General features: G+C 56.1%; 11 protein-coding genes across 11 annotated transcripts; 5 read left to right on the top strand and 6 right to left on the bottom strand.

Moving 5' to 3' along the window:
- Positions 1-181: 181 nt before the first annotated feature.
- Positions 182-1107, top strand: ACRALDRAFT_1073962 (uncharacterized protein). The gene is made up of 3 exons (XM_071018180.1): positions 182-533; positions 684-842; positions 924-1107. Exons 1-3 carry the CDS (start codon positions 377-379, stop codon positions 986-988), a joined length of 381 nt encoding a protein of 126 aa, XP_070878987.1. The 5' UTR covers positions 182-376; the 3' UTR covers positions 989-1107.
- A 3-nt stretch (positions 1108-1110) lies between these two features.
- On the bottom strand, positions 1111-2766 carry ACRALDRAFT_1079118 (uncharacterized protein). Its single transcript, XM_071018863.1, has 2 exons — positions 1701-2766; positions 1111-1603 (listed from the first exon to the last, which is right to left on the bottom strand). Exons 1-2 carry the CDS (start codon positions 2682-2684, stop codon positions 1280-1282), a joined length of 1308 nt encoding a protein of 435 aa, XP_070878986.1. The 5' UTR covers positions 2685-2766; the 3' UTR covers positions 1111-1279.
- A 286-nt stretch (positions 2767-3052) lies between these two features.
- On the top strand, positions 3053-4111 carry ACRALDRAFT_1079119 (uncharacterized protein; the record flags this gene model as incomplete). The annotated part of the gene is made up of 1 exon (XM_071018864.1): positions 3053-4111. The coding sequence occupies one exon, from the start codon at positions 3053-3055 to the stop codon at positions 4109-4111; it is 1059 nt and encodes a 352-aa protein (XP_070878985.1).
- Positions 4112-4772: 661 nt separating this feature from the next.
- On the bottom strand, positions 4773-6032 carry ACRALDRAFT_2095436 (uncharacterized protein; the record flags this gene model as incomplete). Its single annotated transcript, XM_071022723.1, has 2 exons — positions 4773-5089; positions 5183-6032. 2 exons carry the CDS (start codon positions 6030-6032, stop codon positions 4773-4775), a joined length of 1167 nt encoding a protein of 388 aa, XP_070878984.1.
- Positions 6033-9447: 3415 nt separating this feature from the next.
- Positions 9448-10467, top strand: ACRALDRAFT_2024055 (uncharacterized protein; the record flags this gene model as incomplete). The annotated part of the gene is made up of 2 exons (XM_071020188.1): positions 9448-9552; positions 9631-10467. 2 exons carry the CDS (start codon positions 9448-9450, stop codon positions 10465-10467), a joined length of 942 nt encoding a protein of 313 aa, XP_070878983.1.
- A 127-nt stretch (positions 10468-10594) lies between these two features.
- On the bottom strand, positions 10595-11239 carry ACRALDRAFT_205992 (uncharacterized protein; the record flags this gene model as incomplete). Its single annotated transcript, XM_071021900.1, has 5 exons — positions 10595-10640; positions 10669-10885; positions 10944-11114; positions 11153-11171; positions 11219-11239. The coding sequence occupies 5 exons, from the start codon at positions 11237-11239 to the stop codon at positions 10595-10597; spliced, it is 474 nt and encodes a 157-aa protein (XP_070878982.1).
- A 252-nt stretch (positions 11240-11491) lies between these two features.
- ACRALDRAFT_2038714 (uncharacterized protein) lies at positions 11492-12491 on the bottom strand (the record flags this gene model as incomplete). The annotated part of the gene is made up of 2 exons (XM_071020902.1): positions 11492-12027; positions 12140-12491. The coding sequence occupies 2 exons, from the start codon at positions 12489-12491 to the stop codon at positions 11492-11494; spliced, it is 888 nt and encodes a 295-aa protein (XP_070878981.1).
- A 1274-nt stretch (positions 12492-13765) lies between these two features.
- ACRALDRAFT_2024053 (60S ribosomal protein eL13) lies at positions 13766-14806 on the top strand (the record flags this gene model as incomplete). Its single annotated transcript, XM_071020187.1, has 5 exons — positions 13766-13768; positions 13835-13868; positions 13986-14032; positions 14105-14263; positions 14408-14806. The coding sequence occupies 5 exons, from the start codon at positions 13766-13768 to the stop codon at positions 14804-14806; spliced, it is 642 nt and encodes a 213-aa protein (XP_070878980.1).
- Positions 14807-15481: 675 nt separating this feature from the next.
- Positions 15482-17888, bottom strand: ACRALDRAFT_1054121 (uncharacterized protein; the record flags this gene model as incomplete). Its single annotated transcript, XM_071015809.1, has 4 exons — positions 15482-17025; positions 17095-17349; positions 17420-17551; positions 17618-17888. The coding sequence occupies 4 exons, from the start codon at positions 17886-17888 to the stop codon at positions 15482-15484; spliced, it is 2202 nt and encodes a 733-aa protein (XP_070878979.1).
- Positions 17889-19760: 1872 nt separating this feature from the next.
- ACRALDRAFT_1067364 (uncharacterized protein) lies at positions 19761-21154 on the top strand (the record flags this gene model as incomplete). Its single annotated transcript, XM_071017440.1, has 6 exons — positions 19761-19773; positions 19849-19896; positions 19943-19956; positions 20033-20132; positions 20204-20536; positions 20637-21154. 6 exons carry the CDS (start codon positions 19761-19763, stop codon positions 21152-21154), a joined length of 1026 nt encoding a protein of 341 aa, XP_070878978.1.
- Positions 21155-21975: 821 nt separating this feature from the next.
- On the bottom strand, positions 21976-24479 carry ACRALDRAFT_1038880 (uncharacterized protein). The gene is made up of 4 exons (XM_071015113.1): positions 24092-24479; positions 23561-23978; positions 22523-23459; positions 21976-22445 (listed from the first exon to the last, which is right to left on the bottom strand). Exons 1-4 carry the CDS (start codon positions 24297-24299, stop codon positions 22329-22331), a joined length of 1680 nt encoding a protein of 559 aa, XP_070878977.1. The 5' UTR covers positions 24300-24479; the 3' UTR covers positions 21976-22328.
- Positions 24480-26836: the final 2357 nt, after the last annotated feature.

The following is a 26836-nucleotide window of genomic DNA, read 5'->3' as shown; positions in this document are numbered from 1 at the left end:
GAAGGAATAACCTTACTTTAGCTGTAGCGAATACGTACTGTTATAGAGACAGTCAAGGCAGGTACTACCTACCTAGGTACTCCGTATGTAATATGTATGAACCCCCTGAGTACCCCAGGCGCAAACTTCACGAGCCCATCTCTGCTGCCTTGCCGAGTTGACCTCCTTTCCACTTTTACATCCCGCCGACTACAAAATCCCCCCCCAGACTCTTTCCTCTCTGGCCACCCTTCCCCTACATCTCATTCAACTGAACTGAACTGAACTCCTGGAGACCTGTAAATTTCCCTTGACTACTTCCTTTTCTCGATCAGTCTAGTTCGACCGAATCTCTGGGCCACCCTCTGACCATCTTTCACCAAAACGCTCAGTCAACATGCCTTTCCACGAGAGCGCCACCGACATCCGGGTCGAGGATGGTCATGTCCTCCATGCCCTACTGACCAATATCGAGGGCGAGCAGGTCGAGGCTGAGATGGACCTGAACGATATCATCGGCAACAACAACGGTTCCTTCGAATGGGGTGGAAGTGGTGAGTCCCCCTGTCTTGCAACCTCTTCTTTTATTCTTTTCTAGTGCATACCCTTTCCTTCTATAACATCCCTTTTCCTCTCTTTTCTGTTGGAGACTGGCAAGAGAGACGATGGATGTCGGCAAACGGCCAGACTGACATGACAAATAGGCTTCGCCGACTCGGCCGAGGACATCAGCTTTGAACTTGAAGGCGATGATTCGGTTCCCATTCTCCGCGCCGCCCTGTTCAATGTCGAAGGCGAGGCCATTCCTTCTGATATCAACCTTGCTGAGCGAATTCACAACAACGACGGCGCTTTCGCCTTTGGTAAGTTTCCTTCGCACCACCGTTACCATGGATTTCAACGCAAACGGTAGCAGACTGCTAACGGCGCTCTGTGCGTTGCAGACTCCCACCAAGCTGAGGAGGAGGAGGAGGAAGCCCCGGAGGAAGAACCAGAGGAAGAAGAGTAAAGGAGTCGCTGGATGATGGAGGACTGGCCCTGGAGTCCTGGAATGAACGGCTCGTATGGATCGCTTGACGTCGGGCGAGAAGATAATCAGGTAGTGACGTAGCAACCGAGAATCCACGCTTTCCCACGCACCTCGTTGCTTGCAAAAAAGAAACGCAACAGCACCGATGAAATTGCAGTATGATACAAATTGTACATGTATGTATGCCTACACGAGCCGACCGGCTCCAATGACCTCTTCACCACGGACGACCATACGTGGCCGGGTCGTCCCCACATCCCGTTTCATGGTCTATCTACCCTTGACCCATGCCGCCTCACGATGAGGCTCAAGATGCTTATGGCCCGTCAGGGGTAATCCGCGCTTCTCCAGCTGCTCCCTGATGAGCTTCCATCGACCCACCTCAATTTCCTTGTCGATGGGGGTGACGCGACGCGAGTGGACGCGCACGTTGGGCAGCTGGAGCAGATCGCCCTTGCGCTCGATGGCCTCCACCACCTTCTTGGCAGGCGGGGGGCCGACGAGGATGCTGAGGAACTGGTTGACGGTTTCAATGCGGGCGAGCTTGGCGTCGGGGAGCAGGTGGCCTGTGAGCTGGAAGATACGTTTGCGGATCTGAAAGGTTGGAAGTCAGCGAGAGAATTACGGAAAATGAACAAACAAATTAAAGAAGACAAGAGCACGGCAAAGGGTGATGTGGTGTGGAACATACGGCAAACTTGACCTGGGGATCGGACAGGGCGATATCCTTCCAGACCGGATCCCACGAACCCACAAGCTCTTTTGCCTCTTCGGTGGAAATGATGGAATGGTAGTACGCAGACCCGTCGGCTGCCTCGGTATGATATGCCGCCTCTTCGACAGCAGTCTCCTCGGCAGCCACCTCGGCAGCTGGCTGTTGTTCTTGTCCCTCGACCTCCACGTTAGGGGTGGTGGCAGCTCCTTCTGCTGCCTCCTCGGCCCGCAGCTTCTTCTGCGCCTTCTTGCTCGGGTTCAACCACTTGACCACGAGGTTCGAGTTGCCGCGGAGGGCAACGACACCGTCTTCAGCCACCTTCAACCGGAGGGCCATGGCGCGGTCCAGGGCGGCGCGGTCGGGGGCCGGCCAGTCGTCGACGAAGCGGTTCGTCTCGCGCTCCCTCCGCACCGCGAGCCCCTCCAGGACGGCCTGGCGGAGGAGCACCTCGAGCACGTGCGGGTCGGTGACGCGCTCGGCCGACGAGGGGGCAAAGCCGACGTACTCGCTCTCGGGACCCCAGTGGCCCGGCTGGTCCCACCAGCCCTCGAACCCGCCGACTTCTTCCAGGCCCTCGGCGCTGAGGGCGGGGCTGTAGCCTACGGCGGCTTCGTTTGCGGTCGGGGCCCGGGTGCGGCGGTACGACGCCCGTACGCGGGACGGGGGCCGACGGGGCTGCTTGGACTTGCCATCGCTGGGTAGGGGTTGCGGGGCGTGGGATTCGAGCTCGGCCAGGTCGGCTTCGTAGGCTTCGAGGTCGGAGGCGGTGGTGCTGCTGGTTGGGGGGGTGGATGTCGGCGTCGGTTCACCTTTCCAGAGGCGTTGGGAGGGTTGTATGCATTTCGGGGATGTGGTGGTGATGGTCCGCGCCGTTGGGAGGGATTGCGGGTAGGCGGCGTGGTTGGGTGCCGAGGCAGCGAGGAGACTCCTCGATTGTCGTAATCGTAGAGCGCGACGCATGATGGGCCGAGTTTTGTTCGCGCCCCGTCGGAGGGAGGTTCGGGTGATAATAGGGGGATGGTGGTCTCGGGAAGTGAAGAAGCTCTAGGACGGACTATTTACTATTTTTTTTTGATGTCCCGTATCCGTATCGCGGACTGGTTGAATTTCAATGACCAATCAAAAGGGCCGTGCCGTTCAGCCACATATGCGCCACGGCGTATGCACGTGCCACTTGAGGATCAACGAGGACAACTGGTACAAGGCCATGGTCTGGAGGAAAACCATCACCATCTTGCTCGCTGGTTATAAATGTCCTTGCACGGGCTGCTCATGTTGCTACCTCTGAAGTCGGGGTAACCGAGATTCCTGGGCCATCATCCATCAAGATGCCCCGAATTTCCTTCTTCCTCCTTTTCCTAGGGGCCCTGGTGGCTCTAGCATCTGCCTGTACGAAAATGTCCCTCCCTGTTCCTCTTCCCAACCTGGCGCAATGCCTTGGTGATTTGATTGCTAACAAAAGACGGAAAATCTACACAGCGACGCCGACATTCTGCAAATGTACCTGCTTTAAGAACAGCACCGTCGTGCCTCTCGACGACAAGGCAAAATATCCCGACTCATCAGAAGCCACCTTGCATCGCCGCGGCGTCGTATCACCGCCTGGAATCGTCCCGTTTCCGCCTCTCCCGCCCCTGAGTAACAACACGAGATACGCACCACCGAACGGCAATAACCCGCATGGCAACTTTGGGCCTTGTAGCGACCTCCCGTTTCCTCATGATGACATCACGTGCTACGGATTCCCCAACGGCAACAACCCGGACGCCGGCTCCCCGGCTCGAAAGGAACCGAACGCGCCACCTACTCACGGAAGGCCGACGATAGTGGAACAGGACCCGCCCCTGCAGACGCCCGCTGTTACGCTTCAGGAGCCCTATGTGAAGCCGGTCCTGGTTTACCCCCAGCCGAAGCCGCCCCAGCAGCAGCCTCAGCTGCTTAAGCAACAGCAACAGCAACAGCAACAGGAACAGGAACAGAAACAGAGACTGCCCAAGAAAGAGCCCAAGAAACAGTCCCCGAAATGGACCCGAAAACGGCCCAAGAAACAGCCCCGGCAACAGCCCGAGGAGGAGCCCCATGAGGAGCCCCGGCGGAACGCCGTGCGCGCCCCGCCCGCCGACTGCATGCGATGCACCAAGGCGTTCTGCCTGGCCCAGGAGCTCGCCATCTGCACCGACGCCACCGAGGAAGACGTCCAGACGTCGTGTTTCCAGCGCGATAGCCGGAAAGACCGCATCATTGTCTGGGGGTTCATCGTCATCACTGGCGGCCTGCTGATTTGGGCGGCTGTCCGGAGATTCTTGGAGCGGAGGGAGAGCTCTCGCATGGGCGTCTTTGGGTCTCTGCGGGGGTATGTGCCTCTAAGAAGGGGGGAACAAGTGTAAATCGCACTGATCTGGTTCTTGTCTTTTGCCATTGGGAGGGTGGCTGGCTTTGTTCGCCGTCACTCTGGCGGTATGGAGTTGGGCTTGGGGGACTATAATGCGGCGTTAAAGTCTTGCATCGAGCTACTGAATTTACGTGGTAGGCTTCATGACGGGACGGATCAGAAATCATTTTCAAAGGGAATCAAGGAATCGTAGAAGGTATGTATATTCATCAAGCTATCCTGTCTCTAGAATTCGCAAAGTTGCGGAGAAATCACCTTTCGTTTCCCTCCAATGTACCGACCCGTCGGTTATCCAATCCCGCAAACCACATGATGGTCGTCCTGATAGTGTATGTTGTCGCATAGGCTGGCTGAAAAGAGGAAAGAGAGAACTTTTTTTTTGAATGTAAACCTCGTTTCAACCACGGAAAGTCTCACGGAACATGTGCGACGATGCGAATGTGCGAGTCGCCCCTTTCTTTGCCTCTTTTGTGCACCCTCTCAGGGATCCCATCCATCAGTGGCCGTTTCGTTAGTCGTCTCGCAAAACAAAATGATCATCCGCATCTGTCATCCAACCTTTTGTTGCCCTTCTTTTCTTTCGCTCTTTCTTTCTGGTTTCCTCTAACAGTTGCCTCTTCGACTCACCGCAACGTCTTTGGTGCCGTTTGCTTCCTTTACTCCTCCTCGAGACGGGTCACCTTGTTGCTGTTCGGGTTGCCGTTGGCGGCGCCCTGGTTGAGCTCGCGACGGGCGCGGACAGCAGCGGCTAGATCGTCGAGGACGACGACGGTGGACTCCCAGTCGATGCAGGCGTCTGTGATGCTCACGCCCTTCTTCAGGGCGGAGGGGCCCTCGGCGGGGACCTTCTGGTTGCCCTCGTTGATGTTGGACTCGATCATGACGCCGACGATGGAGGTTTCGCCCTCACGAAGCTGCTCGCTGATGCTGGCAGCCACCTTGGGCTGGTTGCGGTGGTCCTTGTTGGAGTTGCCTGCAGGACAGAGGAGTTAGTGATGGGGTCAAAGGCATAGACCACCTACTGGGCTTTTGTGTTTTTTTTTTTTTTTTTTTTTTTTTTACATACCATGCGAACAGTCAATCATAATGGCGAGCTTCTGACCCTTCTTGATGAGGGTCTCCTTCGCCTTCTGTACGTTCTCCTTGTCGTAGTTGGGCCCCTTGGCACCGCCGCGGAGAATGACGAAACCGTGCTCGTTGCCCTTGGTGCGGGTGATGGCGGCGAGCCCCTGCTTGGTGACACCCATAAAGTGGTGGCGGGCGGCGGCGGCTCCGATGGCGTCGATGGCGACGTCCAGGCTACCGTCGGTGCCGTTCTTGAAGCCGACGGGGAAGGACAGGCCCGAGGCGAGCTCGCGGTGGAGCTGGGACTCGGTGGTGCGGGCACCGATGGCGCCGACGGAGATGAAGTCGGCGAGGAACTGCGGGGAGATGGTGTCGAGCATCTCGGAGGCGATGGGCATGCCGGATGCGGTGAGGTCGCGGAAGAGCTGGCGCGAAACGCGGAGGCCCTTGTTGATCTGGAAGGTGGAGTCGATGTCCGGGTCGTTGATGAGGCCCTTCCAGCCGACGGTGGTACGGGGCTTCTCTAGGTAGGCGCGCATGACGATGCAGAGGTCGGCGGAAAGGCGGTCGGCAACGGCCTTGAGGCGTTGGCAGTACTCAAGGGCGGTGGGAGGGTCGTGGATGGAGCAAGGGCCGATGATGACGAGGAGGCGGTCGTCCTGACCCATGACGATGGAGGCGGCCTCCTGGCGACCCCGGACCACGGTCTGCAAGGCGGTATCCGACATGGGAATCTCGGAGATGAGGAGAGCAGGGGGGATCAGAGGATCCTGGCCGAGGACTATAGGTTCAGGAGGTGTGAGTATGGGGCCCTTCTCCGACAACGGGGGGGTTGTGGGAGGCGAGAGCATCATGGGCACGATGCCCGAATTGTCCAGGGACCACGAAGGCATGGTGGAAGATGGTAGGATTGGTCGTTGTGGGAACAAAGAAGAAGAAGATTGCCAAACAGCTGAGCCCAGCAAGAGCTTGAAAGTTATGGGGAGAGAGAACACAATGGTAGGAGGCCCAGGAAGAAGGAGTGGTGTTTGAGGGCAGGAGAGGGCATGGGGCATGAAGAAGCCAGAGGCAAGACAGGCATGGTTGGGTTGTATATAGGGCTGAGATGGAGAACAGAGAGCCGGTGCGAGGCCATTCAGCTCGGCTCGATATCCAGAGAATACAAAGCGAGTTGTAGGGTTGAACGACACATACCTCGGACGTCATCCGCGGCCACGGGGTCCATGGCGAGGCCTGGCATGGTTGGGCGAGCTTTTCGGGGAGAAACGATGGAGGAGGAGGGAGAACAACCGAGGCGCAAAGGGATTTGGTGCGCCGTCTGGAGTTACTGGAAGAGTCGAGTTGTCGAGGTTAGCTTCAATGACGATAGAGACAAGTCAAACACGACAGGATGAAGGTGTGAGTTTGCACCGAAAAGAAAAAAAGAAAGGGTCGTAGATGGAGTTAGTGTGAGGTTGAAGGAGGTGAAGGAGGGGGGGTGAGTGCGAAGGCGGAAAGGTTGAGCGACACAGACGGTCGGGGTTCGCTAGTGGTGGTGGTATCTGGGCGGTCGTGCCAGTCGTAGTACCCAGTCCAGTCCTCCGTAACATAACAGAACGGCATCGGTCATGTGCCGCCGTTCAAGGCCCAATGGAAGTGAAAGGAATTGTAATGGGATATGTAAACTGACCTGCGGTGCGAGCAGAGCGAATTGGGACGACTACGCGGGATCGAAATGGGGAAGAGGATGAGGGAAGAGGGAAGAGGTAGAAAGTAAAAGTGTTAGTAGTGTAGGTAGTTGAAGAAGAGTAACGTTGTACATTCCGTTCACGAACGGTAGCGACGGATTTTGGTTAGATTTTGTAGGTCGTGGTGGTGGTGTGGTGGTGGTTACAATGGCCTCATGAGTCATATCTTCAGGTACGTTGTACCTTTACAACGTACTCAGGGCCTTTTCTCATCCCACTATCACAAGCTTTGAAGAGCATTGGAACATTTGACCGAACGTCAAAAACGTCCAAATGTCCCAATTGAGGGTCGAGGTATCCACAATTTCGTCTAGTCCGAGACCGGGACCGGCGGCTTTTCGGAACCAGGTACCCCGCTGCGGCAGGGTCTTGGGGCCCAGACCTGACCTCGTGGCGGGCGAGTTTCACAGGCCGATAAGAATCTACTCTAGTATACGTGGGTAACTCCTGCTTGATCTTGTACCCTACTAACAGATGTACAGACGAAAATGGATGCGAGTCCACTTGTACTCAGTACTCCCACTGTCTGTTCCGTCCTGCATGAGAAGATTTACAAATATATATCATGTAGCCGCGCATGTGGTCCTTTTGAATCGTTTCACAGGCCCGATCCCCCGAGTCCTAGTAATTTTGTCACCACCATGGCAAGTGTCCGGGACATGAATATCACAAACATAAATACCTCATTGTAATCCAGTACCTAGCCTTGAGGCTTGACTACTTGGTAGCACAAAGTACGGACTACCAGTCATCGCCGGGTTTGCCGGACTCGGCCAAGCTGGACTTGTTCGTCCGTTCTCTCTCACGTCGCAAGAAAGCTTAGTTGTCATTCGAACCAAGCCTAGGATCATTCGTAAAGCCATCAATGCTTAGATTACGGTGACATTGTCACCATCACCTCGGGGTGACATGGACATCTACACCATCTCACCTCATTGCTCTTCCGGAGCCATGGCCATCGTGTCCCCATCTTGTCCTACCTTTTCTCTTCCACGCCTCGGCGAGGCAAGCAGATAATTATATGATATGATGATTTATGCATGGAATATCGGTGAGAAACGGGGATGACTGCATGTCTCAGGGGCCGTTGCACGTTTCACGGGTACCTACGGAGTAAATGAATGATGAGCATGTCAGCTCCCGTTGACAACGAGGCTGTCATGAGGACCAAGACGAGCGAGCGCCCAAGTAAACGGTCGCTGGTCTTGGCCGCCGGCCGCTAGTATCTCGGCATTTCTCGTGCTTGCTTAGATGGTTCAATTCTAGAACAGGGCATTCCATTCGTAACCGGCGCCGGTCAGCGGCCGTGTTGGCAAAGTCCAGTTGTTGCCAACCAGCAAACCATCGTCGTTTCTTCTCGTCAGCCGGTCTAGAGAGCGCTGTACAAGGCAAGACGTCCATAGCCGAGACGCGAAGGAGGGGTGGATCGTTGTATCTTCCTGGCAAGACCACCGAGATGGATTTCGCACGGATACGAAGTAACAATCACCAGCCACGATTTGACGCTGTTGACCATGGACGTCGTCCGTGTGGTGTTTTGTGGCATGCAGCGAACGTGCGACCACATGCAGAAAAGTTGCGATACCGGGTTTTGCGATGATAACAGGGTGACGCAACTGCTTCGAACCCGACAAGGCAACAATACCTACCTACCACCAGTTTCCAACCACACTGTTCTCTCTCTGGCTCCCGCTTCCCAGGAATTCGGGTTGCAGCCATTGTATCCCATCGGCACAAGCGTGAATCGTTCCAATCCGCTGGATCCGGGGAATGGAATGACGAGATGGAAGGACGAGGAATTGATGGTTAATAGGAAATAAAAAAAGGAAAAAGAATGTGCTAGGAATGCGACGTCTCAGGAAAAAGAAAGAAATCCTTCCAGAGTACCTTGGTAGTTCCAGCTGGTGTACATCCACCGATGTCCAGCCGCCTTATCATAGATAGCCATTCCGTTCCTCGTCATTGGATCTTCTTCTACCCCTCTTCCCCTGCGCCACCAGCCACCCTTTACTCCTGCTCAGCCTCAACTTTAACTTCTTCTGGCGCGTCGCTTGCGTACCTACCTACTCCTCCCCGCCTGGCCGAACTATCTTGGTTCGTCCTAGCCCTCTCCATCGCATCGCGTACCAAAAAGTCAGCGGCAACCACCATCGACCACACGCGGGGACCTGGTGTACCGTTTCTAGCGCTGGCTCCTTCCCATATCTTCCACCCCTCCACCTTGGATCCAAGACGCTCGACTCACACGGGGAACACGGAATACTACCTCGGATCCAGATCGCCTGCCACCCTCGTCAGCCCTACCGCAAGTCTGGAACTCGATCCTGTCCTCCGCCGCTTCCCATTCTTACCGCTTTCGTCCTGGCCACTCGTTGCACTGTTCGCCGAATATCCTGTCCTCCTGACCGTCTTTCCCACGCTTATTGCATCGACCTCTGGGACATACTCAGTACCGAACCTCCGGTCTCCGCCAAACCTGACTACCCTCCACTACGGCATCTCTTAGCCCTACGTACCTTTCGCTGATCACTTTACCATCATGTTTGCCCAATCACATATCCCCGACATGGCTCGCAAGAGGTTCCGTGATGACGACGAGGAAACCACTGTCAACCAAGGCTGCGGCCTTGCCGAGCATAGGAATGTACGTGTATCCCATCTTGTCGGCCAGAATTGAAACGTTTCGTCCGTATGCTGACTGCGTCCCTTTCTCCTCGCACAGAAACGCCTCTATCTTCCTGTTCGATCCTCCAGTCATACCGACGCCTCACAGTGGCCGTCACCACCGGACCGCGATACACCCCCCCGGTGTGATGCCGATGTGGATATGGAAATGGATGTGACCGTCATCCCGCTACAAAGCTCCCAACCAGGCAGAAACGGCTTTCCCCTCGACCCGAACACCCCCCGCCACGATCAACATAGCCTCACGAACCACTCGCCCACACCCGTTCAGCCCAACTCTGCCGCCCAGGTACAGGACCCAAGTGGCTGGTCAGGTCCTGGGCCGACCATCTCCCACACAAACGGCGTCGTGAACATGGGACATGTGCCAGACGCCTTTCAAGACCAAGCTGTGCCGAGGACCATGCACATGCAAGCTGAAGATGACTGGCCCGCTGCCATCCATCACCGCATCCCCTCTCCCATCTCCGAGGCCGAGTCTCGCCCTGGCAGCGCCAATCCCGTAATCTGGGCAGAGGACCGTGGCAACATCAACCCCGGACACCAACAGCCCCCCCCGCCTGATACAAACGATGCCGGTACGATGGCGCCCTCGCCGTACGGCCAGAGCTCCCCGGCTAGTATGCCCAGCGTATCCGAGGCGACTTCTTCTCCGGCCATGTCTTCCCCGGGTCGCACTCGCGGCCATGTCCGGTCCCTCCATACCGTCAATTCGTGGACCTGGCAGCCCGGCATGAAGAGGAGCTTCAGCATCGGCTACCGCGCCGACTGCGAAAAGTGTCGCCTCAAGGTCCCCGGCCACTTCAACCACATTGTTGTCTCGGAACCGGCAGGCGATGCCATGGCGTTGGCCGACGGCAGACCCCTGCTGTGAGAGCCAGCTTGGACTCGCCCGCCCGCCCAAAATCGAAAGTGGCTATACCCTGCCGCGGGGTCGTACAGTGCGTCAGCTGACCGGGACGCAATTTTGTATGATTAATCACGACATTCGACCGGATACATCAGCTTTTCTCGAGATACCCGAACGGGCTGAACGAATGGAGGCCGCTGATGTGTGCAGCGGAAAATTAGAGACATCACGACGGATAGCGACGGATTGTCCTGCCCGTCCTTGGGTGAGGCTGAGACCGAAGATTCGATATCAGTCTTGCCTTGAATTTTCTTTCCTTTTCTCTCGTTGTCCTCTTGTTCTGTTTTGGTGCCCCTTTCACAGTCTTTCATATACATGGCGTTTACACAGGGGTTCGATTTTTTTACGGCGGTCGGGGGACTAATTTCGGGTGGTAATATCACTGACAGGGAGCGACAGCCAAACCTTTGGCGAAAGAAACGCTTTGCATCGATAAAGACCCGAGCGTTGGAACAGCAGCGTTGTTTTGTACTGGTAATACGAAGGATTCTGGTCCCGGCGAGGGCCGCTGGCCCGTAATTCATACCGGCTGGGACTGGTATTGGCGTTGGTTTGGTTTGGTCTGGTTTGGACGCGGGCAGTGCATACCCAGTAGGTAGCATCAGATACCACTCACAAAGATAGCTAGTGTTTTTTGCGCCGTTCTCACTTGGTCTCCTTGTCTTGCTCTAATCGATTGATCAACCACCCCATTGAAAGTGTAGGCACATCTCACAATTGAGACGAGTTGATACATTTTGCATTGGGGTAGAATCTGCCAAAGAACGCCGTCTAATGCTAGTAGGAACGTACCCTGTATACAGAAGAATAAGGTATCAAGGGAACAGATCCAGCCAGTCTACAAGCTATTGTACATTTTTGTGGTTTCCGAGAACCTCCTCCTATTATCATCATCGTCCACATTGTTCCCCCTCGCAGATTGTGACAACAGTGATGAGAGCTTTGACAGCATGATATAGTTCTTGCCAGTCCAAGCCATCGTAGCGCATTACCACCATCCCTTCTTCTTGGTCTCCCCTGCTGTCTCCACGCCGATGCGGTCCAGGGGCCCACCGTGTTGCTGCCTCTCCCTCTCCTTCTCGACCGCCGCGACCGCGGCATCCTTCAGCGAAGTCTGCTCGGCTGCTGTCGCCTCAGTAGTAGACGAAGACGAGCTGGAGCCAAAGGGCCACCAGCTACGGCTCTTCTTCTCTTCTTCCCCCGTTGCCGCTTCAGCATCGGTAGTGGCTGCGACCTGGCCCTCAGATAACGGTGTCGAGGTGGAAGAGGATGAGTCGGACTTGAACTTGGACGCAGGGGCCAGTAGCGGGGGAAGCTTGGTGCCCTGCTCGGCGGCGCGGGCGGTGGATTCCTCGACGAGGCGGATCTGGTCCTCGGTGGCCGTGCCCTTGATGAAGGCCAGGCGGGCCGAGGCGAGCTCGTCGGCCTCGATGCGTTTCTGGGCTTCGATGAATTCGGCGCGTCTTTGGCGGTTGTAGGTTACCATGTCGTAAACTGAGTAGACGGAGATGAGGCCGGCGATGGCTGTTCGGGGTGAGGGGGGTGGTTAGTTTCGTTTGGACTGTTTCGTTTTCCGGTAAAGGAAAAGGAAAAAGGGGAGATTCTAAGGGGAGGCGATGAGGATCTCGAAACATACCGGTGAAGCCCAGTAGGCCTATGATGGTGAAGCGGTGCGCATAGTCGAAGAACCTTCGTCCTGTGCCGATAGCCTTGTCCACGCCCGAGACCTGGGCCTTGCGGGCAGCCTCGTGGGCGGCGCGGAGCCGGCGGACGCGCTCCTCGGGTGTCTCGCTTCCACCGGGCGAAGCGCCCGGCCTTGCTTTTGAGATTCGGGAATTGGGTGCTCCTGGTTGTGACGAGCCGGCAGAGGAAGCTGGCAAAGGAGACACTGGGCTCTTGGAGGAGGCGTGGGGTGTGGTGGATGTGAAGCGGGTTGCGTCCGTTGCACTTCGAAACGTACGACGCGCGGCCATTCGAATTGGGGGCATCATGTTCTCTGTAAACCTGTCTTCCGGGCACCGACTTGCTTCGGGAGATGAGAAGTTGAGTATACGGGTGGTGGGAGGCAGTGTCCGATGACTTCGAGAAACACGGATCGGATCATTTCGCGTAGTAGATTTTTTTGGGCTGGGTTCCATTGGTGAGCGGAAGGCGCGGAACGGGAGGACTATTGCCGAGTGGGACCAGCTGGCAGTGGGTGGCTCGTCGGCCTCGGGCTCTACGAAATGCTGGATAGCCTCACGGTATCAAAAACCCGGTTGAGTTGTAATTTACAGTAGAAAAAACCGTTTGTGATGAGGTATGGTCTCATGATGCGGAATGAGCGTATGCTGGATTACGACTACGAATGCTGCCCTGCCGACCGAGGATTGAGGGCCAGAATTTGCGATCACAGCTCGTGTTGCGCGAGGAATCATCCTTCATTTGCTGGAGCACAATTCTCCTTGATGTTCTTCGATGGCTAGAGCAAGAATGGCTTGAGGGATACGTAGGAAGGAAGAATACAACATGTCGCGGAAATGGAACATCCTTCGATCAATGGAACATCAGTGGATCGTGACTGACAATGGGGCAGGAGGCCATGCGGTCGGTCCTACGGAAATACAGGCGTCGGACTCAGAGCCGTTAGATACGGGAAAATTACTTGTCAAACTACTGTCATGGCCATACGACGCCGGCTGCATCTTCTTCATGGCTACGCTCAAGGCGCGGTCATAATGAAAATGAGACTCTTGCGAGTTGAAAAGCAAAAATTGCGCCCGCGATGGCCCCGAAGGACAATCGAAAGAGGCTAACTCCGCGATGTGCAATGCAGGCTCTCCTCTTTACTCCAGAGCATTCTTGAGCGCCCTAGAATCGAACAAGGTAAGTATGAAGAAGAGAAAGAGAGAAACAAGTAAACTTGAGAGGGGGTGTCCTGATACTTATAGCTCCCGAGAGTGGGTCCTCCTCGCCACGCAATCAGCTTTGAGTACACCATTGGCCTTACAATTCAGGCTCCGGTCCTAATCTGTGGTCTGGTCATGTGACCTTACCGAGTGAAATCTTCGCTGCCCACAAACAATTTTCTAGGTAGACCACAAGCCCCACCCCACTGCTTACGTTCGAAAACGCCAAGCGGTACGTACCGGACGATTGAGGGTTTGTGCCCTGGAAAACTTCCCTTGGTCTTGCCCAAGTGCATCTCCGACTTGTAAACTTCACTCGACAGCCCAGCACCCCAGATACCCGGACAAGAGCCTCTTGGTCGCAAACAGTCACAATGGTATGTCAAATTATTGCCGTTCGAGTGCTCTGTAGAATCTCGTACTGACTTGATTGTTTCCTCCAGGCGATCAAGCACAACCAGCAGATCCCGGAAAACCGTGAGCCACAACTTTTCCCCTCCTCTGCCTTCGAACGGACCATGCAGCACATCGACAGACGCGACGATGGACCACCGCAGTGCGACCCGTAACAGACAACTGACTGCATCTTGGTAGATTTCCGCAAGGATTGGCAGCGCCGGGTCCGGACCCATTTCGACCAGGTACGAAGCGATTTGGATGATGTTTTCTGGTGGGAGAAAAAGACAAAAAGTTCTGACGCAATGGGAATTTAGGCCAGCAACAAGCTCCGCCGCCGCAATAACCGCCAGGCCAAGGCTGCCGCGGTCGCTCCCCGTCCCGTCGACAGGCTCCGCCCCGTTGTCCGGTGCCCTACCATCAAGTACAACCGGAAACTGCGCGTCGGCCGTGGTTTCTCTCTGGCCGAACTCAAGGTACGATGACGATCTCGTGAGATGATGGGAATGAATCAATAGTTCAAAGATTGGTTCCGTCTTTCCCTTATCCAGGATGGAGCGTTGATGGAGCGCGAATTCGACGACATGATGGGCGTTCACTCTTGCTAACGCACCGCACAGGAGGCTGGCATCCCCCGCCGCTTCGCCCAGACCATCGGCATCGCCGTTGATGGCCGCCGCCAGAACATCTCCGAGGAGGGCCTCGCCGCCAACGTCGCCCGCCTGAAGGCTTACCAGGAGCGCCTGATCCTCTTCCCCCGCAAGGCCGGCAAGCCCAAGAACGGCGACTCGCCCGCCGACCTCACCCAGACCGCCACCGTCTCCAGCATCGCCAAGGCCCTCCCCATCGAGCCCCTCGCGTCGGGCTTCTCCGAGATCAGCAAGAGCGACCTCCCCGCACCCCACGAGGGCGGTGCCTACCGCACCCTCCGCCTCGCCCGCAGCGACAAGCGCCACCGTGGCCAGCGGGAGAAGCGGGCCAGGGACAAGGCCGAGGCCGAGGCTGCTGCCAAGAAATAAAGCAACCACGCATAAGCATAAACTGCTCCCCTTTGACGGAGTTGGTAGTTGTGTTGTGCGTTTTGCTCGTTTCCTTGGTTCGTCCGTTTTGGTCGTTCGGGCTGGGCTGGGGCTGGATTAGCATGGTATCGGTTTTCTTTGACGCACAAACAACAACGCTGCACAACGGCTCTGGCTGCTTTAGGATCGTTTTGGGGGGAGTGTGTGTGAGAAACGATGAGAAACGCACGGGGGAGTCTCTTACTCCGTCCTTTTATTCTTGGCCTGGGGTGAGGGGGGATAACATATAGCAACACCTCCCCCCACGGTAGAGACAATGCGAGGCGATGGGGCCAGGTTCGTAAGGACTGGTAGGGAGAGAGAAAAGAACAAAAAGCACTAGATGCCGCAGCTGCATTCGTCGTCCGGCTGGCGTATGTATTTTCAGATGAGTGCAATGGGAAAGAAAGGCATAGTCTGAATGACAACATGACACGACCATTGAATGATTGCGTGATGGTCTTTTCTGTATGACTTGGGAGGGTGGCTACCTTGGCCCCTTCTGGGATCTCGTGCATGGTGTCCCAAATACACGATGGTTGCGCTATAGACAAGACAACAAGAGGGTTTACCAGGATATCAATCAGCGTCTTAGCATACATAGACAACCTGCTATTCATTATCAACCTTGTATGACTAGATCCCCCCTTCCCTCTCTCCAACCACCAATTTCCCTCCTTGCTTCAAGACGTCTTCAAACTTGGCTTTCCAATCAGGAGGCAATTCGTCCCCACCGTTCCGCATCAACTCGGAAACAAGCACGAGGGCATTCTCCCGATCTGCACGGGACACGTCGCCCCTTGCCTCCTTCTGCTGCTGTGCGGATACGCCTCCAGCTGACGAGGGGTCAAGAGTCGCGATACCCTCTGCTGGGAAAATCGACGACGATTCTTCCGCTTTCCCTTCTCCCGACTCGTCCGCAGGGGACGCAATACCGTTCCTGTTCTTGGCGACGCGGTTTAGCAGTGCGTCCCACGGCCCTTCCGAGCTCTTGAGAAGACGGATTACAGTGGCGGCCCCGTCGAGGGTCCGCGCCATGAGCGCCATGACGAACCACGCTTCGCTCCGCAGCGCGGGGAACTTGTCCTGGGTAACTAGGAGAGCGAGGCTGGGGAGTAGGCCGTCATTACCGTGTTGGGCGTAGAAGGTTGCACGGAGCGACGATGGCAATGGCTCGGTGGCGGATTGGTCGTCGCTTTGTCGGTCTACCGCCGGGGTTTGGGCGGGTGTGTGGAGGACTCGCAGAATGGCGAGGAGGGCGCGGGCGGCTTCAGTCCGGGTGTGGGCTGCGGATGTGGGGTCTGCTTTGGCGAAGAGGTCGAGGAAGCGGTGGAGCGGGGATTCGTTTTCGGCTTTGTTCCCTTGGTCGTCTGCGGAGGGGGACGATTCGTCCGGGCGGGCAGGTCGGGAGATGAAGAGACGGACGTTGGATGGACATGAGGTTAGGAGCAGGCGGGCGAGCGAGGTGGAAGCGAACTGAAGTTGTGGCACTTGGAGGGATGCATTGGGATCCAGGGACCAGAGGGAGGGGAGGATGGGAGGGGACAGTAGGTCGGAGAGGAAAGGTTTGGTGGCGGGTGGGATGGCGAGGTTCTTGAGCAGGGACAATGCGGAGTGCAGGAGGAGAGGGTCGGAGGGAGGCTCAGGGAGGGATTGCAGTTGGGATTGGACCACGGCGATGACGGGGGTGTGGATGGCGTGGGTCTTGACGAGGGCGATGGAGGCCTCGTCCGAGCGAGCTACATTGCCGATGCAGAGGCATGCGGCGGCTTGGAGGGAGGGGCTGGCGGACGGATCGAGCCAGGAGGTGAGGGTTCGGAAGACGGGGCTGCCGAGGGGGTGTGCGGCGGTGAAGGCGGGCAAGTAGCAGATGTCGGCGAGGAGCTGCATGAAGGTCGAGGCGGCCTGTTGAAGCTGGGGACCGAGGTCATGTTTCTTGGCGGCGTCGCCCTGGACGGTCGCAGGGTCGAGGATGGTGGTGAACCGGCGGAAGGCGGAGAGGATGGTCGGGACGCCACCGGAGGCGACGAAGGTGGATTGGATGTTCTCGAAAGAGAGGTAGGAGAGAGCGACGGAGATGAGGAGGACGAGATCGGCGGGATCATCGACGACGGACGAATCGAGGGCTAGGTTGAGGAGGACGGAGGGGGTTTGCCGGTCGGCCACCGTCGACTCGGGTTCTAAGGGAAAGCAGTCGAGGTTAGCGAGACGAGGGGAGGGAAGGGCAGGATGAGGGAACAGAAACGCACGCTGTGCAACGAGAAGCTCAAGGATGGTACCAATGGTGCCAATGAGAGTATAGCACTCGGCAAGGCGAGGACCGGACAGGATACCGACGAGCTGGGCGCTCAGACCGGCTTGTGAGGCGGCCAGCTGGGCGGGTTCGTGGTCGATGATGAGGTTGTGGAGGACCTGGACGACGAAAGGGAGGACTTCACTATCGGCAAGCTGGCTCACGAGGGAGGGCAGACGATCGGATTCCACGACGCGGGCGCGGTTCTCATCTAAGCGAAGGTGAGATTTGGTCCTAGTTAGAGAGAGAGAGAGGGGTCTGGCTCTATGGCGACCACAAACCTGTGTCGGCGCATGCGTTCCCCACGACACGGAGGGCATGGAGTTTGAGCGGATGGCGAATAGGATTCAGGGAGAGAATGTCAAGGAAGAAGTTGAGCACGCCGGCGTCTCCCAGGGGCAATCTCCATGAAACTGAGATGTGAAGGGTCAGTCAGTTGGTGTTCACCATGTTCCCGAACGAGACGGGCCGGTACTAACCGTTGCGACTGGCGTCACCAATCTTCTGGGCGAGGAGGTCGACGTCCTCCGAGCCGGTAAACCAGAGCTGCTGCAGTGTGTAGAGGATGTCGCCCAGTCGTTGCGCGCCGTCGGCCCTGTCCGAGGGAGCATGCTGGATGAGGGCGCTGCTCTCGTCGAGAGATAGGATCTTGCCCGTGATGCCGGCCGGACCGGGGACGCTGGCCTGCGGGGCTGTAACTGCCTCGGACCCAGGTCCCGTGGCCGGAGTAGAGGTCGAGGAGGCGTCCATGTCGACGGTGGGATATATAGAAGCTGCCTACTTAAGGTCGAGCGAGTGAGCACGAGGGAGGGTCCGTGGGGATGGCTTGGCGGGTCTCCTATGCAACGGGATGTTCCGAGAAACAAGCTATTGGAGAAGAGGTATGGAGATTCCAAAGCGTCAACTCAACATCAGTATATAGTGAGTGCTGACGGGGTCTTGGGTGGATGGCATGTCGTCACAGGTGAAGGTGGATGAGCATTGTTTGTGCGCCGCACCGTCAGGGGGCTGGAGGTTCTTAGTAAGCAGGTTTAACTTCCACTTGCCATTCGACAGCAGTTGACAGCTACCCTGCCACCTGTCAGATATGTATTCTTTCTTTCTTTATTTTTTCTTTTTCCTTTTCTTTTTTCCTCCTGGCGAGAGTCCACGACTTTTAGCCTTCTCACACCTGCCTCGGTGAAAGATTGGGGTTCCATGGAGAGAATGCATCCTCTGCGTCTGTTGACCTTTGCAGCTGCACGCTCCGCAACCCTATTCCAGCACATCCGGCAGCATCGAGACATGAGTGTCTGGCCATCACAAACCCTACGTCTGAGTGTCGCGCCGACGAGGATGCTTGTCGCCAATCCAGGAATTTGCCATGCCATGAGATGGAATCCAACTGACCCGAGATTTGTCCTGGACGGCGCCATGACTTGTGATTTCCAGGATTCAAGTTATATGGCTGGCAGATTAGCTCTGCAGAGCAAATAGGACAATCTCAACATTTTCAAAATGTCAACTAATGTCTTGAACCTCTGACGATCTCAAGGACCGACCCACTTGAAGGCATCAAACGCAACTGGACTCGACAGACTGGACCCCCACCTCAAGCTGCCCAGGGAGACACCGGCAGACAACTGATCCAGGCCCTCTCGATCGCCATGATGATCGACACCGCAAGCTCTGACTTTCCCACCACCCGGGTCCTTGGGCAGCAGCTCAGGAAGTCAGCGGAAGCAGGCAATTTGTAGCTGGCGATCCGTCCTTTCAGTGAATATGTCAGAGCCCCCGACGTAGATGTCGAGGTACAATCAGCACCCTGAATTGCATGGCGACCAGCCAGACGGTCCCCCGATTCGAGTCTTGTCATACAAGAGTCGAAATCCTCAGAATGAGAAACATGGTTCTCGCTCAACTTTCAGCACGACGTTGCCATCCCACGTTACCGACAGACGCCACCCAAGCTTGATTCCCAGGTTCAGAAAAGAAAAAAAGCTCCGACAATGGTGGTGGGAAGCTTTTTGCTGCAAGGTCCGTTGCCAAGACGATGCGGGCTAGACCTAAACCTCCTACGACGCGGCCTCGCTCCGTTTATTCCGAATTCTCTTTGCAAGAGGCCACATATGACATGTGCCCATGAGTTTAGCCTCGCTGAAACAAAGCTCCATCGGGCCATATACGGGGGTCCCTCTCCTTCTTTGGTAATTCCGTCGCCATGGAGGGCGCCTCAGGGCCAGCCTCTCCCGACTAGGGCCCCTCTATCCCCTCCGGTCCGATTGTCCGTTCGTTGATTACCTTGCCATGACAGGGGTTCCCCTTAATCCAAGCGGGGCCAGGAACGGCGCTGCAGTTGGAGCGAATTCTCATCTCATTCTGGCTGAATTTCAGCCAACGTGCCTGTGAATAGAGGGGCCATATTAATTATAGAAATGCCTGGGTAGTCTCGCTACCGTAGCAGCGCGGACTTTAAGGATGATGGCTCTCCGACTTGGCGGGACAATGGCATTCATCTCGTTCATCTTGACAGACTGTTGGATCTGAGCCTTGCAACTTCATTCCAGAATCGTCAAGTTCTACCGCTTTACTCTCGTCCAGAGCCACGACACCATATCATACGGCAGATTGAAACTCAAAGTCATGGGTTCGATAAGTGCGTGCATATCTGAGGCACGGACTCAGCTTTCCCTCTTGTTGAAATCTCAATGCATGGGCAATTGACACGCAGCTGACATTTCCGTCTCATTCAGCGTCGGTGCTGGCACGGCCGTCAAAGGTCCGTAAGCCGGGTAAAGATGGACGATATACCATTTCCGCCAAAGGCATCAGGGCTCAGGTACGAGAGGGGAAAAGAAATCCCTGAACACTCTCACCTCCATTGTCATTATATTGAGACTCACACTGGCTTCTAGTTCATCCCCTATGGAGCCACCCTGACGAACCTCTTCGTCAACGACAAACACGGCAACGAAGTCGATGTCGTGCTCGGCTACGACGATGCATCCTACTACCGTGCGTCTCCCAAGTGCGCCAATGATCGGTTCTCCCCCAATTGACTTTGGCATTGGTTATTTGACCTATAGCTGTTGACCCCGGCCATCCCGTCTACAACGCCATCCCGGGCCGGTACGTCAACCGGATCGGTGGCGCCCAGTACACCATCGACGGCAAGACGTATCACACGGAGAAGAACGACGGCCCTGGCAACACCCTCCACAGCGGCGGGAACAACTGGTCCTGGCGCTTCTGGGACGTCCTCGACGTCACTGACTCGTCCATCACCTTCTTCATCTCCGACCCGGAGGGCGCCTCGCAAGGATTCCCGGGAAAGGTGGACTGCAAGGTCACCTATAGCGTTGTTGATGGCGGCCGCTGGGATATCAAGATGGAGGCCACTTCACCCGAGGCCAAGACGCGTAGGTCCTTTCTTTCTTTCTTGCCCCAGTACTCGTAAAAGCGGAATGGACGACATGGCGCTGCCACGGCCTGACTGACTGACAATCTACCCCCACCCAGCCCTCATGCTCACCCAACACACCTACTTTAACCTCGAAGCCTACCGCAACCCGGACACCGACACCGTGTTGGAACACACCCTGCACATGCCCCACGCGAAGCGCTACCTCCCACTCGACCCCCACGGCCTCCCCACCGGCGACCGTGCCCCCGTCGCCGGGCCCGACGGTTCGACGGGCATTATGGACTTCACATCGCCGCGCCGCCTAAGCCACGCGCGCGACGCGCCCGAGTTTAGCACCAACGCCGGCGGCACCGAGGGCTACAACCACTTCTGGTTCTTCGAGGACGTGCCCCAGGGCTCCGAGGCGCCCGTGCTGACGCTCGCCAGCCCGTGGAACGGCATCAAGGCTGACCTTCGGACCGACCAGCCCGGTGTCCAGGTCTACACCATGGGCTGGAGCGACGGGACCACGCCGTTGAAATCCACGCAGGGTCGGGATGGCGTGAGGAATGTTGGGAAGAGTTCCGGCATTGCGATTGAGCCGCAGGATTTCACCAATGGTATTAACAAGTGAGTTTGGCCTGCCCCTTTTCCTTAAACAAAAACAGACATGGCCATTTTACTGACAGTGTTTTTTTTGCGTGGTAGCCCGCAGTGGGGAAGACGGGAAGCGCAGATCACGGGGCCTGGAGAGACGTATAAGTGGGAGTCTTCGTGGACGTTTGGCCTGATAGATGAAGAGTAGAATGGCCGTAAGAAGACGGAAAAGCGATGTCTTGGTAACTACAGGAAGTCAGATATAGATTATGTTGACCAGTCGATTATACTTCTTCTCTGGGACGTGAAGATGCTGCGTTGACAGGCATCCGTCGCCTGTGTGGGCGACTTGCTAACTGTGTGCTCAATAGTAAAGGCGACACGGCTACTTCGACGTCCTCCATTCCTTGTCCACAGCACAACTTCTCATACATGTGATTAGCTGAAGTTACTGGAATTTAACAACCACGGCACACTATCTTCTGGGAAAGGCTCAGATGTATGGATCTTGGAGATCTCTGTACGTCGGCCTGCATTGCATACATGTAAGTTACATGTACTCTGCATATTATCCTGGTATATATCTGTTCCTCGGTGTGCTAGGACACGCGCGAACTTGGGCTCGGATTAAAGGGGACTGGACGCGAGGAGTTGCGAGGACCAGGCGCAGAATCTAATGGTCAATGACGGGATTCTCCGTGTCGATATATATAAAGGTATAAGAAATGAGTACCATGTTCTTGTCATGGAGCAAGGAATGTCCTCCCCCAGGACTCACCAGATATGTCCTGAAATTCTCATCCGTTCTGCCACTGTCCATCAGATCAAGGCGATGCTCTCATGGGAGTCCCTGCTTCTACATCCTACACCAATGAAGAGGCCCGGAAATGCCAATGTGTTCCCGGCGCTTCCCTGCATCGGTATATTGGGCTTCTACATGTGCGTGCTATGTACGATAGTCAAGTACGAGCACACTGGGTATACGCTGAGGCTACGCTACATCACCAACAGAGGTAATACCATGATATGTGGCCTTCAGTCGTAGTCTTCGGGATGTGCATCTGTACTAGTCGACGATCACAATCACGGCCAAGTCACGTCCGACTGTTCTCACAAGACATCACAAAAGACTCCCGGGTTGTAAGCAAAATTCATATTCCCTGAGCCCAGTGCGCGTATTCGAAACAAATTCAACACTTCTACTTCTCCCCTCATTTCTGTTCCTTCTCGTTGATTTGAGTCGTCGAGTTGTCGGTGCCGTGGTAGAACTGGTCCGACGCGTCGATGACATACTTGCGCGACTTGCGCGCCGGCACCTTCTTTTGGAACTGAACAGCAAAATCATAGCGTTAGCAATGCCGGGTCTAAAGAAGTCAAGTGTCCTGGAACGCGGCATGATACTCACCATGTAGTCCATGTCGCCGAAAGTACGGTCCTTAGTCTCGAACATGCGGAAATAGCCCCAGATAAATGTCAGCGTGGCGAGGACGGCCCAGAAGAAGGCGGTGCGGCCGCGCCAGTTCCAGGCACCGGGGGAGAGCATGCGTGGCTGCAGCGTGCCGCCGCAGATGATGTTGCCGACGTAGTAGAAGCTGCGCGCCAGCACGACGGTGTGGGTGCGCAGACGGGTCGAGCCAATCTCGGCCACGATGGTGTAAACGATGGGCCCGACGCTCATGGAGTAGGCGCCGAGCCAGACGATGCAGAGCAGGGACTGGCCCCAGGCCAGGCTCAGGCTCTGCGGCACCGAGGCGAGGATGCCGATGGTCCAGAGGATGGTCGTCAAAGTGGCGAAGCCCGTGAGCCAGATGATGCGCCGGCCGAAGCGATGGATGTAGAGCCACGAGATGCAGGTCCCGATGAAGGCGATACCGGTGCCGCCCAGGCCGATGTAGTAGGCCGTGTTATCTGGGATGCCGGTCTGCTGGAAGAAAAAGGTGCCGCCGTAGCAGAGGGCGCCTCCGTTGGTGATCTGCGACATGAAAGCCATGCAGGCAATCTCGGTGCGGCGGAGGTTCGTGCCCCGGAAGCATTCCCAGTACGACACGCCGGCGCGCTCCTCCTTCTCGACCTTGTCCGTGTGCACCATCATGGCCAGGGTGGCGTCGAGGTTGACGTTGTGGGAGGGCTCCGAGAGGCGCTCGAGCGATTTCTTGGCCTTGTCCAGCTGGTTGGTCCGGACGAGGAACCAGGGCGATTCGGGGGCGAAGTAGGCGAGGATGGCCAGCGGGACCGGCCAGACCCACTGCAGTGCGAAGGGGATGCGGAAGGACCATTCGTTGGGCATGTCGACCAGGCCGGCCAGAACACCGGCCGAGATGAGTTGGCCGGTAGCCCAGCACCTACGTGGGTTGATGTTAACATGGATGTTAGAGGGGGCGAAAGGAAAGAAAAGGGGACAAGGCTGGGGGAAAACCAAGGAGAGAGGGAAGACAACACGCACAGGTTCACATAGGCAGTCAAGTACGGCCGAATGGCCAGAGGCGTCACCTCGGCGGCGTACGAGGGACCGGTCGTAGCAAAGACACCCCAGGGAACGTTACACAAGGTCTGGCCGGCGAGCTGGGTCTCGATGTTCTGGGCGAAGAAGACGACGAAGATGAAGGCGGTGAGCCAGAAGAGGGACACGATGAGCACGCGGCGGTGGCCCCACCTGGCCGTGCCCCATCCGTTCAGTAGAGCGCCGACAATGTTGGCGACGGCGGCGAGAACCTTGAACTGCGTCTGCCAGTCGGCCGAGATTTGGTAGCCGCTCTCCTCGTTCAAGTACTCGCCGTACTTGAGCCGGAACTGGGGGTAGCCGATGAACGAGTCGAGGAGCGTCACGTCGTAGCCTTCCATGACGATCGTCGTCGAGATGGCTAGGCGGGGAGAAAAAAGGGCGCGAGTTAGCCACCGAAAAGAGTACAAGGCAGTAGCATCGGCGCAAAAGGGGGAGGGGAGCCGCGAGGTGAGGCGACGGTAGAGGACATACCGATGGACCAAAAGGCGGCGCGCTTGTACGTCTTGAAACCCTGGATGAAGCCATAGCTGTGCTCGGCCTCGTTACCCTCCTGGGCAACCAGATTGAGCACCTTGTCGTCGACGGCGGCATCCTGAAGGTTGGCGTTTGGGTCGGGGCCACGCTCAATCTGTAGATCGTTGGTGGCCGACTTTTCCTGCATGTCGGCGGCGGCACCCATGACGGATGTTCGGATTTTCGACTTCTTTTTTTCGGCTGGCAGCGTGTCGTATTGACAAGGCAACGTGCCAGACCAGATTTACAGCAACGCCAGAGAATCGACTTGGGCTGGCAAACGGGTGATCCCAGTGAAGACGGGAAGGGGCGGCTGGTAGGCTCTATATGTATTCAATCATGTTCCATCAATGGCCCTGAACCGGGTCCCGTCACTTTTTTGTTCCCCGCATGTCAGGCCAGGGCAAGGGGCCCGAATGCATGCACGCAGCATACTACCCCGAAGGAGCGGAGCGCACCGAGGCCATGGGGTTTGAGCCAAAGCAACCCAGGGTGAGGGTATGGAATCAACACCATGCCAGACCGGGGTGTAGGTGACATGCTGCAAGTACGTTGTAGGTATTCGTTTCCATCTCCATAGGGAGACAACATTGAAGCCTCTCCGCGGCATGCTTACTTGCCTCCCTCCCTAAAGCAAGGGGGACTAGAACCATGACGGGATCAAGGGGATGGAGCAAGGCAAGGCCTGACTAGAATCGGTACGTCTTTCCTCTGCGGGTTAAGCGAACGTTCGCGTGGCTAACCGAGCGCGTTCTTGTGACGACGGATCATAGAGTTCGAAACCCGATCGACATCGTGGCTAGTCATAGTGGCGGGAGCCGGCACACAGCGTCGGCGTTGAACCTTGGTGAGTGGTCCAAGAAAAGCCGGGGGAGGCGCCTAGAGCTAGGAGCTGGGTGGAATGGGTCGGTTGGTGGCTGTCAAACATATGGCGCATCATGAGAAAATCGACATGAGAAGAGGAAACAAGCGAGTGGAAGTTGGCTTGGCCGATTATAGGAGCTAGACCGGAAGGGACCTCGGACCGGCGCTGACAGCCACTGGCATCTGATTGGTGAGGTTCTGAAAAGGCATGCGGGGCAAGTTGGGGTAGACCGGGGTTCTGGGCCAGGCGCTTATTGGGGGTGGGGCACCTCAGCCGAACCTTGCCCCGCTCAGTTACAGAGTACCGTACCGGTATTGCAACAAGCCATGCTCCATGCGCTACATGTACGAAGGTATGTGAAGTGATCACACGTTCAATTTGAAGTTGTCTTTCGGCATCTTGTACATTGGATCGTACATACTATTCCATGCACAAGTCTAATATACCACAGTAACTATAAATATTGTGTAGAACGACAGTCGGTAAAGCTTCCAAAAAGGTACTTCGTTCGACTGCTTCCGGGGTTCTTTGTTTGTCTTCACCGAGCTCCACCGTCCGCTCTCTTCCGATTGGTGCAGAGTATGAGTCCCGTGGTCCCCACCACTGCAGTTCGGCATCAGTTCCTCCTAGCGTACGGAAGAACATCTCTGGGCGTCGGTGTCAGAGCGTGATATACAGTAGGTACGTTGTAGTTGAATACAGGCGTTTATTGAAGCAAAGTTTTCAATATTCTGGAAACAAAGCCTAACTCGGGCGGAAAAGAGAAACCCTATGGTCGGATATACCAACCCCGTATTAGTGGACATGTAATGTACCGAGCACGACTACATTACTTTCAAAGCAAGTCAACCTCAGCGGACTCTTCCGATCCTCCCTCTATGCCGTCAGGTAAAGCAGACCATGCACGCTGCAAGTACGTTGTATTGGCCACCGGCTTCCCCCCGACCCATACGTCGCGAAGAGTCAGTCAATCACGACCTTCCAAAGCCGTCATAACCCGTTCTCTGGGACGTCACAAATGCCTCCGCCCATGGTTGGCTGAACTAACTACAGCGTAGACCGAAGAAAAGGCCTGTCTTGTCTCTTCCGCATGAGACCAGGGTCAGGCCTGCATGCTAAAATAGGGGCAACAGTCTAATCAGACCATTAAGCACTTGTAGCCGCTGAGTCGGGGAGGTCAGTTGATACAGGACGTGTGCCCACGCCGTGTTCTCGAGGCGTCCCACCATCTGCGGATGAACCTGGCAGTGTCTACACGTCCGTCACTGGCATCATATCCATACATCGTACAAGTCAAGGTACGGTGCTGGCACAAGTGCCAATTCGGTATCCTTGGTTTGCTTCTGCGCCTTCTCCCGGTTAATAAGCATCTTGGTTGGTTAATGTTGCCACATTCTGACCTACAAACTCCCTCGTGGTGGTTGGGGGCGAGTACAACGTGGGTGCGCAACCTTCCCCGGGCGCAACCAACCGCGGGTGCTTGTCCGGGAGCGACGACGTGTACCATTGGTTTCATTTAGCCATGTCCTATCGGCTTGCACATCCAATGCTGCTAGATATCCGGGGCTCGGAAGAGAAAGTTATCAATACCCTGGCAGTTTTGGCATCCTTGTGAACAGAGAGATGTAGGGAGTGACACTGACGACTAAGAGATAAGAAGTACCAACAGATAGGTACGGCCTTATCCCCGGCAACTATCGATAAGCCCCCCTTAGATAAGATAAGGTAGCGATAAGATAACCCCCTGAATACAATGTGCTACCGAACGCTTGGACCATGTTCCCCAAACACCTCCAGAAACATCCCAAACAATTGAACTCGCCCATCCATCCCCTCGA

Source organism: Sodiomyces alcalophilus, assembly GCF_042370955.1.
Source record: "Sodiomyces alcalophilus JCM 7366 unplaced genomic scaffold ACRALscaffold_1, whole genome shotgun sequence".
Classification (NCBI taxonomy): Eukaryota; Fungi; Ascomycota; class Sordariomycetes; order Glomerellales; family Plectosphaerellaceae; genus Sodiomyces; species Sodiomyces alcalophilus.
The sequence above is the reverse complement of the archived record's forward strand: the minus strand, read 5'-3'. Positions and strand labels throughout refer to the sequence as shown.